This window comes from Mauremys reevesii, linkage group 1, assembly GCF_016161935.1.
Source record: "Mauremys reevesii isolate NIE-2019 linkage group 1, ASM1616193v1, whole genome shotgun sequence".
Classification (NCBI taxonomy): Eukaryota; Metazoa; Chordata; order Testudines; family Geoemydidae; genus Mauremys; species Mauremys reevesii.
This window is the reverse complement of record NC_052623.1, coordinates 127979480-127992650: the sequence shown is the minus strand read 5'-3', so window position 1 is coordinate 127992650 and position 13171 is coordinate 127979480. Positions and strand designations below refer to the sequence as shown.

Here is a 13171-nt window from a genome sequence, read left to right as displayed (position 1 = left end):
ACAGCAGCCCCCACAGTAGACTTGCCCACAACAGCAGTGATCACGGTGAGCTGAGCGGGCTCCATGCTTGCCATGGTATGGCGTCTGCATAGGTAACCCAAGAAAAAAGGCGAGAAACGATTGTCTGTCATTGCTTTCACGGAGGGAGGGGCGACTGACGACATTTACCCAAAACCACCCGCGACAATGTTTTGGCCCCATCGGCACTGGGAGCTTAACCCAGAATTGCAATGGGTGGCGGAGACTGCAGGGACTGTGGGATAGCTACCCACAGTGCACCGCTCCATAAGTCGATGCTAGCCACGGTAGTGAGGACGCACTCCACTGACTTAATGCACTTAGTGTGGACACACACAATCGACTGTATAAAATCAATTTCTAAAAATCGACTTCTATAAAATTGACCTAATTTTGTAGTGTAGACATAAAGCAACAATGACTATACTTGTCTATATTTAAAGTTGAGCCAATTTAACTCAGGACTTGTCCACATGAAAAAGTTGTACTGGTTTAACCTAAGATGTGACCTGAAATCAATTTAGTTAAACAGGTGCAAACTGCTGTGAAGACATTCTTATTTGGGCTTGGGTGGCTGTTTTCAGTTTAGCTTAAATTGTAGGTCTAAGATAAATTGAAATAAGCCACTCCTGAAGTAAGTGCATTGTGGTTCTTGCACTGGTTTAGCTAAATATATTTAAAATCCTATTTTAGGGCTTGTTTATATAGTGCAATGCACACTGCAGGGTGTGTGATTTCTAAAGTGCACTAATGTGTTGCACACTAACTGGTCTATGTAGACTCTGCTGGTGCACTAAAAGTTCCCTAGTGTGCCTTAACGTAGTGCTGTTTGAAACACTAGGGAACTTTTAGTGCACACCAGCAGGGTCTACATGGACCAGTTAGTGTGCAACACATTAGTGTGCTTTAGAAATCACACCCCCATAGTGCACATTGCTGGAGTGTGTTGACAAGCCTTACGTGACAACGGTGCAGCTTCTGTGTATGTGGACAAGGCCAAAAAGTGAAATTATAAACTGATTCACTGGAGCAGTGCAAAATCTTATGTGGACACTTGATTTGACTGAAACCAATATCAATTTAGCTTAACTTGACAAATCAGTAGGTCAAGTTAAATCCACCTGAATCAGGTTGCAATCAAATTAAGAGGGTGCCCACAGAGTTTTGCATTAATTTAACTGAGTGTTTATACCAAAAATCAAACTGGTGAACTCTTAAATACTTTCAAGGTCTAAGGCCCTTTTCTAAAAATGTCCCCCTCCCGCAGCCAACATTTGGAGTCCTAGAACCAGAACCTCACTCCACTGACATCAGCATTTAAATCAGAGCTTTGCCTAATTACACCAGCTGAGGTTCTGGGACTTAATATGGACAAGGCTCATTTTTAAGACCAACTTGATTAGACTTGTTCTGAGCAGATTTAATTGACATGATGTGTAGGATGGCGGTGGCCATGGGAACCTTTTCTAGATTGGGGCTCTCAATGTTGCTAACATCAGTAGAGCTACCAGCATTGCTGATTCAATGTTAGCAAAGGTAGAAATTTTAAAAAAATGTTCCCTTAGTATTGACAAGAAGTCTGTGCAATAGTGTTCTGTGAAAACAGATTCATGAAGCATGTTAAGAAATCCAGGAAAGAGACAGGAAACTAAAAGCTATCTGTTTACAGTTAATAAAAACTCCTTAGCTAGTCTAACAGATTAACACAGCATTGCTTGTTTTTTTCCCCTTCTACATGGGTAGATTTCACACCTCAGACTTTTTTGGTTGGCTTGTGCAAATCTGGTCATTTAGAGTTTCTCACATTGGAGTAAATAAGATAAACCAGCACCCCGTGATAACTGAAATGCTCTTTATTTGAAGGAAATAAAGTTCTCTTGCAAATGTGGGTGGTTGTGCTTGAACTGGCGTATTCTCTGAGCTCAATCTTTTATGGGTCTCAGGCACTGACGTCTGGAATATGAGGGAGCTGGTGATGCTTATACATACGTTTTCACTGAAAAAAACAGTTGTGTTTTCACCTAAAGATAATTTGAGACAACTAACTCAATGTAGAATCCTAGTGGAAACAAGGCACACTTAGTTTTATCTTGACTTAGCTAGTTGAAGTCAACCCTATAGCCTCACCTTTAGCTTACCTTAACTAGCTACCTCGAGGTAAAAACTAAAGTGCCTTATCCATCTCCACTAGGATTTTACACTAAGACTGTAATGAAAAATAAGAACTATGGTTTTGTTTTCATCCTTCAAAGGTCAAAACATAATAGGTAAGAAATGATGTGACTATTTAGTGTTAAATTTTTCAGAAGGGCAAATCTGAATCCACAGGCATGTGCACAGAAGGCAGAATTGGCAGGCGCCCATAATTTGGGGGGGGGGGGTTTAAAGGAAGGGAGCTAAAAATTGGTGAAAATTAAGAGTTATGCCTATATGATAATACAACCACAAGCTCAGTGAGCAAAAATTGTGCCTTGATTTTTGCAGAGACATTTTCAAAAATACCCCAGGCATTAGGAAACAGTGTAAGGCAGATGGCAGCAGAGGTCCCAGTATAAAGCAGAATGATTAGTTCAGAAAAGGTTTGGGCCTAGATCCACAGACTGAGGCATTGTGATGCTGAGAATAAGAGTGCATAACTTTTAGGTGCCTAGAAAATCACAGGAACACATTATAAACACTGCATGAGGAGAGATAGGTGCTTTAGAATGTGATCCACAGAATCCAGCATGCTAGGCACGGAGCCAGCTAAGCTAGCCAATGGGAGATGCCGATGACAGGGGTATGCACTAAGCCCTGTGGCGCTCTCCACAATCAGTGCCTAACTCCAGAGAGGCGTCTATGAACGGGAACCCACTGCCTGGAGTCAGGTAGCTTAGGCACCTAAGTAGTTTCTTGCAGAACTGAGTTAGGTGCCTGTCTTGCTCCACATAAAACACCCGAGGAGGAGGAGGTGGTGCCCACCTAATAGCTTCTAGCCCAGTGGTCAGAGCACTCATCCGGGATATGGGACACCCAAGTTCAATTACTTTTATGGCTATTGGGAAGAAAGGAGCTGAACAGGGTCTCAGGAGAGGGCTCTAACCACTGAGACGAAAGTCACATATAGGGCTCCCTCAATCCCTCATGTTGAAGCTGTACCAGTGTGGATAAATAGTGAAAGGGTCATTGGAGGAGGGGCATTGGACCCTGGGTCTCCTACGTGGGTGCCTGAGCCACCAGGCTACAGCATCATTCTCACTCTCTTCCCCTCTCTTTCTGGCCTCATAACTATTTAAATATTTATCCACTTCCACAGTGGAACAGTCTCCCACAGCCCATGCACCACCTTCTGCTGCGATCAGATTTTGCATGGGACCCAATCCAGTAGGTGGCCTCTGAGCACAACTACCGGATCAGGCCCTGCATGCAAGTTAGGTAGGTGAACGCCTGTCTACCCCCAACACCTATGTACTTTTGTGGCTCGGTGCCTCAGTGACTATCCTGTGAAGGTGGGGCCCTCAAATATCACTGCCACATGCGGGGCAAAGAGGGAAAGAAAAGACACAGATCAAGAAGGGCAAAGAAATAAAAGGTGGTTCTAGAAAAGGAGGAATCCTCTGAAAGAATCACTTTTCAGGATTCAGCTGTCCAGCCACATTGTCACTTAGGCCCCAACGTAAGTAAGTCCCGTCACGTGTCTCTGAGAGCTGCCTTAACTGTCAGAACATGTGGGGAAATACAGAGGACACAGAAATCGGAAATGAAAACTTTTAACAGATGAAAACAATAATAAATTTGTAGAACAAGGAACAATTTACAATCCTGTTTTCTTCTTGCATGTTTAAATTTAAACAGGAAAAACTCAATGGCAAATTAAAAGGATGAGACAATAGAAAAGGAAACAATAATCGTAGGTTCAGTCCTCTCTCCCATATCAAATCTTTTGAGAGCTGCCACAGAAGACCTGGCAGACAAAAACAGAAGACAAGACTTTAGAGAAAAGCACATTGCAATAATGAAAAACAACAAAGTAAAGCCATCACCTCAGTTTGTGGATTCTAGGTATCTATGGTAGTTTTCTCCGGCTATGTCTTTGCTGCAAATATAGTGTGTTGTCATATTGAGATAGCTATCTTAATGTAAAATGCTAGTGTAAACAAGGGCACAGGTCATTTTTATTTCTACAGCTAGACTAGGGCAATGCTAGGCCTCTCACTTAGAGGGTATAGCTCTGTATAGTGATGAAAATAATCAAGGTAAAAGATACAGTGCCTTGTCTCCACTAGGATTTTACATCAAGCTAGCTATCTGCATGTGAAAACATACCTTTTTTTTTTCAGTGGAGACAGAGCCTTATTAACTTTGCAATAACCAAACCCTGTGCCGATAAACATCTCTGCCTCTGAGAGTTTATTTGCAGTGAATATCTCAGTCTGCACCCCTAAAGTTTATATTTAGCAGAATGAGGTTATTACAACCAGGGAGCACTCGCCAGTTATTAACTTAGGCCCTGTTGCAGTAAAGCACACACTTAATTTTAAGCATACAATTATGTCTATCCTTATTGAACAAAGCACATAAGCACATTCTTTAGTTCAATGGGACGTAAGCATGTATTTAAGTGCTTTACTGAATCAGGACCTAAAAGCAGACCATACTATATTTCAGGAACAGAAACTGAGATGTGATAATGAGGTTCTTTTCTTCTCTTTTTCTTTGAAAACCCATTGCTTTACCTAGCTACCTATTGAGTATTTCTAACTCTTCTTGCAGAATGGTACCTCTCCCTGCAACTTCTCCATCTTCCTCACATACAATCAGAAAAGGAAATTCATTCACTTGGAATACTGTGCCTCATTGAGCAAATGCCCCGTCACCAACCTAGTGATCCAGAGGCTCCATATAGAATTAAATCCTCAGCTGAATATTTACCAACTGTGTGGTTTTCATTATGCTTTTTCCTTCTTTGCTTATATTTAGGCAACCAACCTGTCTTCCAGGGATGGAACAATGTCCTCAATACATATGCAACCAATAAAAAGTCTTCTGTGTTGCTTAATGTTTAAGCTTTTCTATTTAGTTTGATGTATTTATTTTATCAGGATGTAATAAATGTGCTATAGAATAAGAATAAATTGAAACGCATTCTACTACCTGATCTCAAGCTTTCACTTTCCTTTGATGATCAGTCAGAGATATTACAGGAAAAGTAAAGAATATCTTGTGCTAGCTTGTTATAAGAAAAACAGGGTTTCTCTAATACTCCAGTGCTCTCAGATTATCTCCACCCGAGAGACATATGAGGTGAGACAGACCTGTAAGGATACCTAGCAGCAAGTTGCCTGATCTCACTACAGAGGAAATGTGAATTCCTTGGGAGTGAGGGAGAGATCGTGCCAGAACTTGTCAGTGTGAAATCTTATTAGTTTTAGACAGGCTTAGACTAAGGCATCCAGTCCAAACCTGAACTCAAAAACTTTGTAGATTCACCCAAGACTGAGTATTTGTTGTGCCAGTCATAAGTTTCACACATGCACTTGGTGATGTATTAACTAAAAGAGAACAAATGTGTGAGAGGAAAACCATCTGTTTTATTTAGCACTTTCATATAAGGAAAGTAGACATTTCTTTTGGTGTTACCCTACTGTGACAAAAAGCCCACAGTCCCATCTCCTTTCTTTTTTTCCCATTTGGATAAGGGTATTGCTGTTATTGTGTGATTTACATTTGGCTGCCAGTTGGAGGGGCGGGGTGGAAATTACAGCTCCTGTCACCAGCGCTAACATGCAGATGGTCGTCTTTACTTGCACACCAGAAGAAAAATCTGATTTTACTTAAGATACAAAGAGCTGTGGTATTGGGATGTGGCTGACCAGAGACGAGTATGATCAGAAGAAATCCCTTCTATGCTACAACTTCAGGGTGCTTATGAGGACTCAGGTCATCTTACCATCACAAGTTAAATGAAATAAATGAACCCATATAACCCTCCATAAAAGTCCATATTAAGACAAGAGGAAGCTTAACTGCTTAAAACCCCTGTCTTTTGATAACTGAGAACCCAGAAATTGAGAGGAGTGGCAATGAGATTTTTGCTCCCTTTTCTCTTTCACATTTGAAAACCCCTTAGTCAGATGATCTGTCTAATTAGTAATCCTTCTAATGCACCTGTCAGCAAGGTACAAGCATAACCATGACATTTTAACATGAATATTTTTGTGACTAAACTATGTGTAAAGTTTAAAATTTCAAATAGTTCTGGGACAAATTCTCCCCATTCAACCCATGAAATTCCACTAATTTCAATTGTGTTGGAAGTATATAAATGAAGGAAAAGTCTTCAGCAGTAAGAAAAATATGTCATGAATAAACCCAACTCTAACCCAAATATGGTTTTAAACACAACAATTACTACAATTATTTTTTAACGTCACGAATTGAATTTTCAAGTTAGACAACAGGTGACAGAAAAGACTGTGGTTGGTAGGAGGACATATACAAAATATACAAAATATACATATACAAAATATACACACTAAACAAAAACAGACACAATATAGGGACAATTAAACTAGATCAACCCACTTCAGGCAACTGCCTTTTTTGGTAGTTAGACCATTTAAATTTATCTATTTTAAGAAAAGTAATCAAAGAGGAAGGATAGTCTGCTGGTTAGGGTAACTGTCAAAGACTCGAGGGACCTGGGTTTAGTTCCCAGATTTATCAAAGATTTCTGGTGTAGCCTTGCGCAAGTCATTTAGTTTCTCTGTGCCTCAATTCCCTTGCTGAAAGACGGGGATAGTAATGCTGCATGTGTTATGCGGAGGTCAGAGTAGATGATCATAATGCCACCTTCTAGATTTAAAGTCTATGAGAAAGCTGATCATACTTCTGCAATTTTTTTCTGATTTCAGTCATTCTTGTCATCTGTTCTTCCAGTGTCTACTTATGTCATATGCCATCGTGGCCCTGATCCAGTAAGACACTTAAGCACAGTGCCATTAGCTTATACTCACATGCTTTAAGTTACACATCAATATAAAGATTTGCTGGATCAGAGCCTACAATAAATGTTTTTCTGTAAAAGCCATGGACAGACTGAGGGGGGAGAGAGACTTCTGCACGTGCTGCACTTCTTCAACAGTTTTGTGTCAGGAAGTGACTTTGCAATTCCCTCTTAAAAACAAAGGGCCAGTTTCTCTTCTGGTGTAACTCCACTAACACGAATGAAATTCAGCTGTGATGAATTTGCTCCTAAGGGTTTTGTGCAATTGTGATCATGGGATTCAGTTATTTCTTGGCATGTGTTAATTTCTTTTCATGTGAATTGCATATTAGAACTTATCTCTGGGTTCTTATAGATTCTGCCTCTTATCTGCCTTGTTCTGTGTCTCAGATTGCTTAGCAAGACCCAAACACACTGTGGCTAGAAACCCTGAGAGGACAAACAACAATAACTGATGTTATCTGTTTGATACAGACCCTTATTAGTATCAAATCTTTTTTAGTACATTTGAATTATCGTATGTTAAAAGTATGCCAAGGCTGCTAACTCTAAAAAAAAAAAAATTGGGGAATTTAAGGCTATACAGGGCTCATACTCTCAGCCCCCTCCCTCCTGTCTTTGTAGCCCCTCATAACTCCTTGTCTGATTTTAGCTTATAAAGTCTCTGGGGCAACAGTCATATATTTTAATCTATTTTGGCAGAAGTCTAGAAAGTTTTGGGGCACTATGAGAAATAACTAATAATTAAAACATTCATCAATAGTTGCCACCAGCTGGATATAGTGGGTCCTATAGGCCTTTCTACACTACTATCAGTCCCCACCGCTGCCAGTTGGATTAGCCTTGGCCTCATTCTGGGCCCCTGTTATGTCCACCATAGAGTTCTTCTACTGTTACGTGCAGTGTTGTTGTAGCCATGTGTGTCCCAGGATATTAGAGAGACAAGGTGAGTGAGGTAATATCTTTTATTAGATCAACTTCTGTTGGTGAAAGAGGCAAGCTTTCAAGCTTACACAGAGCTCTTCTTCAGGTCTGGGAAATAAACTGAGTGTTTTCCAGACCTGAAGAAGAGCTCTGGGTGGCTCAAAAATGTGTCTCGCTCACCAACAGAAGTTGGTCCAATAAAAGATATTACCTCACCCACCTTGTCTCATCACAGAGCTAACTTTTGATCTGTCATTTCCCTTTCTCTTTTTTGGCTGCAATGCATTCACACCTTTGACCCCACACTGTTGTTGGACAAACACAGGAATGTAAAGTGGGAATGGTAAAGGGCAGCCAGAATTTGGGAGTGAAATCCTGGCCCCACTGAAGTTAATGGCAGTTTTGCCATGACTTCAATAGGGCTAGGATTTCACACTTAATATTTTCCAGAGCGATGTAATGACAGTTCAATTCAAAACTAACTTGAAATGTGAACGTAAATAATGCTATTGTTTTACATTTAATTAACAGGGAAAATGTATTTTAACTATTGTTTTGACATATCTCTTCTCTTTATATTTGCCTTTTAGATTTTAACTGAACTCTCATGATACGATCCAGAAGACTTTTAAGAATCAACAATTTTCTTTTCCATAATGCATACAAATAAATCCACACTGGATGATGAAACAATGGCCATGCTTCAGAACAGAGCTATTGCAATCACCCTCCCAGTTGTGTACTCCTTGGTGGCCCTCATCAGCATCCCTGGGAATGTGTTCTCCCTTTGGGTGCTCTGCTGCCACATCAAACCCAAGACACCCTCAGTTATCTTCATGATTAACCTTAGCATCACAGACCTCACACTGGCTTGCTGCTTTCCCTTCCAGATTATCTATCACATCAAAAACAACAACTGGATCTTTGGTAAGAGTCTTTGCAGCTTAGTCACAGTTATGTTCTACTCAAACATGTATTCTTCCATACTCACCATGACCTGCATCAGCATAGAGCGGTTCTTGGGAGTGGTGTATCCCATGAAGTTAGTCAAGTGGAGAAGAAAGAGATATGCACTTGCTACCTGCCTGGGCTCGTGGGCTGTTTTGCTATTGGCCCTATACCCACTGGCAAGCACAGATCTGACCTATGAAGTAAAAGCACTAGGGATCATAACCTGTTTTGATGTGCTCAAATGGGACATGCTGCCTAATTTTGTGGCATGGGCAACCTTTCTTCTGACGCTGTTTGTTCTTCTCTTCCTGATCCCATTCATAGTGACAGTAGCCTGCTACATTGGCACTATTCGGAAGCTCATTCAGACCTCTAGCAGACATGGCAGCAGGCAGAAGACTAGGTCTATTTACCTGGCTGGAATTGTCCTCTTGGTATTCGTCACTTGCTTCGCCCCTAATAACTTTATTCTACTTGTGCACATGATCAGCCGTCTCTTTTTCAACAAGAGTTTCTACCCTGCTTACAAGCTCACCCTATGCCTCAGCTGCCTGAACATCTGTATAGATCCATTCATTTACTATTTTGCATCCAAAGAATTTTATCAGAAATTCATGCAGGTAATGGGTCATAAGGGACTGCTCACTGACAGTCTGGAGACCAGAAGGGAAAGCTTATTCTCTGGCAGGACAATGTCGGCCAGGTCAATGTCAAGTGGACCTATGGAAGGGTTAGATGGAGTTAAGGTATGTTTGCAAAGGCAAGAAAGTGTTTTTTAACTACAGACTTCAAATCAGATATGGGAAGGCAGTAGTAAGTTCTCAGTGGAGAAAGAAGGGGATTTTTCGTAAATGATATTCTGATAAACATCAGTGCCCATAGCAACAATAGTCCAACCACACTGAACAGCAAGTATCTCACACATGTCAAAAATCTATAACCACTTGCTGGGAAAGAATAGAGAAGGAGTAAGATTAACCAAAATTATCAAAGGAAGAAAGTGATCCAGTCCAAGTCCAGTGATCCAAGACAAAACTGACAAACAAGGATGCAGACAGAATTAATTCTACTGAACACTTCTGAATATGATCGGAAAGTAAGGAGAAACCAAAAGTACTTTCAGAATCTGAGATCTCAGTGCTTAACCAAATACTTACGGATCTCGCTTATCATACTAAAGGAAAATAATGTTAAAGTGGGTGTGGGGGCAGGGAGTTGCCTTTGTAAATAATATGTTAATTGCTTATAGAGGTATGAATTTCTCTTTTGTGTTGTTGCAGAAAAAGAATGAATATATCTTGCCATTTTATCATGAATATATTATGTGTAGCCACTATGAACTCATCACAACACTTATGTATCACTCGCTTGATTTATACACAGCCTACCCTAACCACATTAACCTTCAAAGAGGTTAGCTTGGTTAATAGCTATTTATTTCAATTTCATCTATAGAAATATCTCGTAAAATGAAGTAAAAAAGAAAGACCAATGTCAGTACCCTAAACCACATCAATGCCCCAGCTGCTGAGTGGGTTACATCACTGTTAGAGCTAGACACTTCTAAGGAGGGGGGTGAAGTGCAGATGGCTTACATGGCAATTTTCTCACAAAGACCCACTACACTAAGATTGCAGAGCTGGCATTCACTTAACATAGTTTATTTGTTTGTTTTACAATGGGCCAAACTCTATGGTCCTGTACCGAATACAGTTCCCATTGCAGTCAGTTCGAGTATTGCTTTATGTAGTTTATTTTGCTTTCCTCTAGGAGCTAGTTCAGATAATGGTCCAGATTCTCATCTGGTGTAAAGGGGAGTAATCTCATTTATCTCAATTGCATTACGCCAATATAAACAAGCTGAAGATTTGTCTCCTGAATCTTGGCATTACCTCATTTGCTTTTGATACTTTACATGTTTTGACTACAGGTTTTACAGACAGAAAGAAGGGCACTGGGTAGTTGAAATTTACCAACTTTCCTGCAGCTAGCTCATGTATCATTAGTGCAGTGGTACGTTCAGACCCTCCGTATCCTGTCCCAACATATTGCATCATACTGTGCTACTCCTCATATCTCAGAAATTGAATGGTTGCTTAGAAATACAATAAAACAGCATCTATGTTTTTCTTTTTAATCTCAAATGACTTTTTTTCTATTTTTTTATTTGAAATTGTGCATAATTTCAACACTCATTAAAATGAGGAGCTAATGACACTTGTTAGAGCCAAGCAAGCTTCCCTTCACCACTGGGCCAAAACAACTCAACAATACTTCTAATATCCTGGTGCTTGATCTAACTCTCAGTGAGCTCAGCAGGAAACTCACCATTGACACTGATATGAGCATCAGATCAGGCCTCAAGTAATTGGCCAGCCTGGAGCAGTGACCACCCGCTATGTGAACTGTGTGGTAGTTCCGTAACGTGGACAAAAATATTTAAAAGGTGCTAGACCACTAAAAATGTATCTGCCTTTTCATCTAAAGTATGATTCAAACTCAGCAATCCAAATCTTAATAGTTCCATACATTAGTCTTGTGCACCATCTACTTTCTAACCCATGCTTTGTTATAGTCACTGGATAACCAAAAAACTTGTTTTAGAATTTATAAGGATTTTTCCTACCTATTATCCTCCCTGTCAAAGAGTCAAGGACTGATGGAGATTACAACCAAGATGAAAAGCAACACATATTAGTGCTTTACAGTATAACCTCAGAGTTAGGAAAACCTTGGGAATTGAAGTTGTTTGTAACTCTGAAATGTTTGTAACTGTAAACAAAACATTATGGTAGTTCTTTCAAAAGTTTACAACTGAACATTGGCTTAATACAGCCTTGAAACTTTACTATGCAGAAGAAATATGCTGCTTTTAATCATCTTAATTTAAATGAAACAAGCACAGAAACAGTTTCCTTACCTTGTCAAATCTTTTTTTTTAAACTTTCCCTTTATTTTTTAGTAGTTTATGTTTAACACAGTACTGTACTCTGTTTGTTTTTTTGTTTTTTGTTTGTTTGTTTGTTATTTTTTGTGTGTGTCTTTGCTGGTGCCTGATTGCATACTTCCGGTTCCAAAGGAGGTGTGTGGTTGACCGATCAGTTCGTAACTCCGGTGTTTGTAACTCTGAGATTCTACTATAGTTCTAAAGTTACCTGAAGTGTTTTATGTCACTTCTCAGTAATATTTTTAAGCATTCCATGAAAATTCTGCTTATCTTTAAAAAATACACTGCACATTAACTTTCTTTAAGCACATGGGAAGTTATCTGTTATGGCACCTACAAAAAGAAAGAAAGAAAGAAAGAAAGAAAGAAAGAAGCAGATAAAGTATTAATTTATAATAATAAGTACACAATGAAAGCATAATATTTTTTTAAAATTAATACTCAAAAAAGGGGGGATGCACATTATGTGAATTTGAGGCATTTGGATATGTACTCTATTTACTTACTATGTCTGAGAAGATTCTGAGAACAGATTCTCTTTAACCCATCCCACATTCATCGTCTAGAAATTCAGTGAGTTTATTTATGTCTTGCAAATGTGCTTATAGGTTTAGTAGCACATGGTTTCACTTTGCTATTTGAGCTATTCAGCCATCAGCTTTCAAGAATTCCAGCATTCTTGCTATCAAATTGGTGTTCTACACTTATGATGGCAGCAATTTTGCTCTGGATTATATATTTAAATATCCAGGGGGGTTTAAATGCAAATATTGTCCAATTAAAAATTGGTAATTTCCCCCAGCTCTAGAGTAGATTTTTTGATGTGCTTTAGTTAGGGCCCAATCCTGTCAGGGACTGAATGCTCTTAACTGTCACTCACTTCAAAAGGAGTTTGACAGTGCAGAAACTTTGCAGGATCAGACCCTCACAGATTTATGGTTTCAGATATGCTGAAATGGTCTTTCTGCAATAAAAAAGGTCAGCCCCAAGTGGCTGAAAATGCGCTGTCCCTCATCCCCACACAGCCCTTCAGACCACTGCATCTTTCTTCTGGTGCTACCTGACAATAATGTCTCAGTCAGGTGCCAGGACTGTTGATTGTTCACCACATTATCTATTAAATTACCACTATGGGCTAGATCTCGGAGTGCCTACTCCAGGGCTGCCCGGGGAGGGGGGGCAAGTGGGGCAATTAGCCCCAGGCCCCGGGCCCTGCAGGGCCCCCCACGAGAATATAGTATTCTATAGTATTGCAACTTTTTTTATGGAAGAGCCCCCCCAAAATTGCTTTGCCCCAGGGCCCCCTGAATCCTCTGGGTGGCCCTGGCCTACTCAGGCGAAACTCC

The 13171-nt window shown here is 40.0% G+C and overlaps 1 protein-coding gene across 2 annotated transcripts in view; it reads left to right on the top strand.

Moving 5' to 3' along the window:
* Positions 1–11724, top strand: part of LOC120399556 (P2Y purinoceptor 8-like) — a 45550-nt gene extending 33826 nt beyond the window's left edge. For both annotated transcript variants that reach the window (XM_039527939.1, XM_039527935.1), the window contains one exon: positions 8518–11724. In XM_039527939.1, coding sequence (XP_039383873.1) covers positions 8584–9657 — 1074 coding nt within the window. In that variant the 5' untranslated portion in view covers positions 8518–8583 and the 3' untranslated portion in view covers positions 9658–11724. The remainder of the gene's footprint in view (positions 1–8517) is intronic.
* The last annotated feature ends 1447 nt before the right edge of the window (positions 11725–13171 follow it).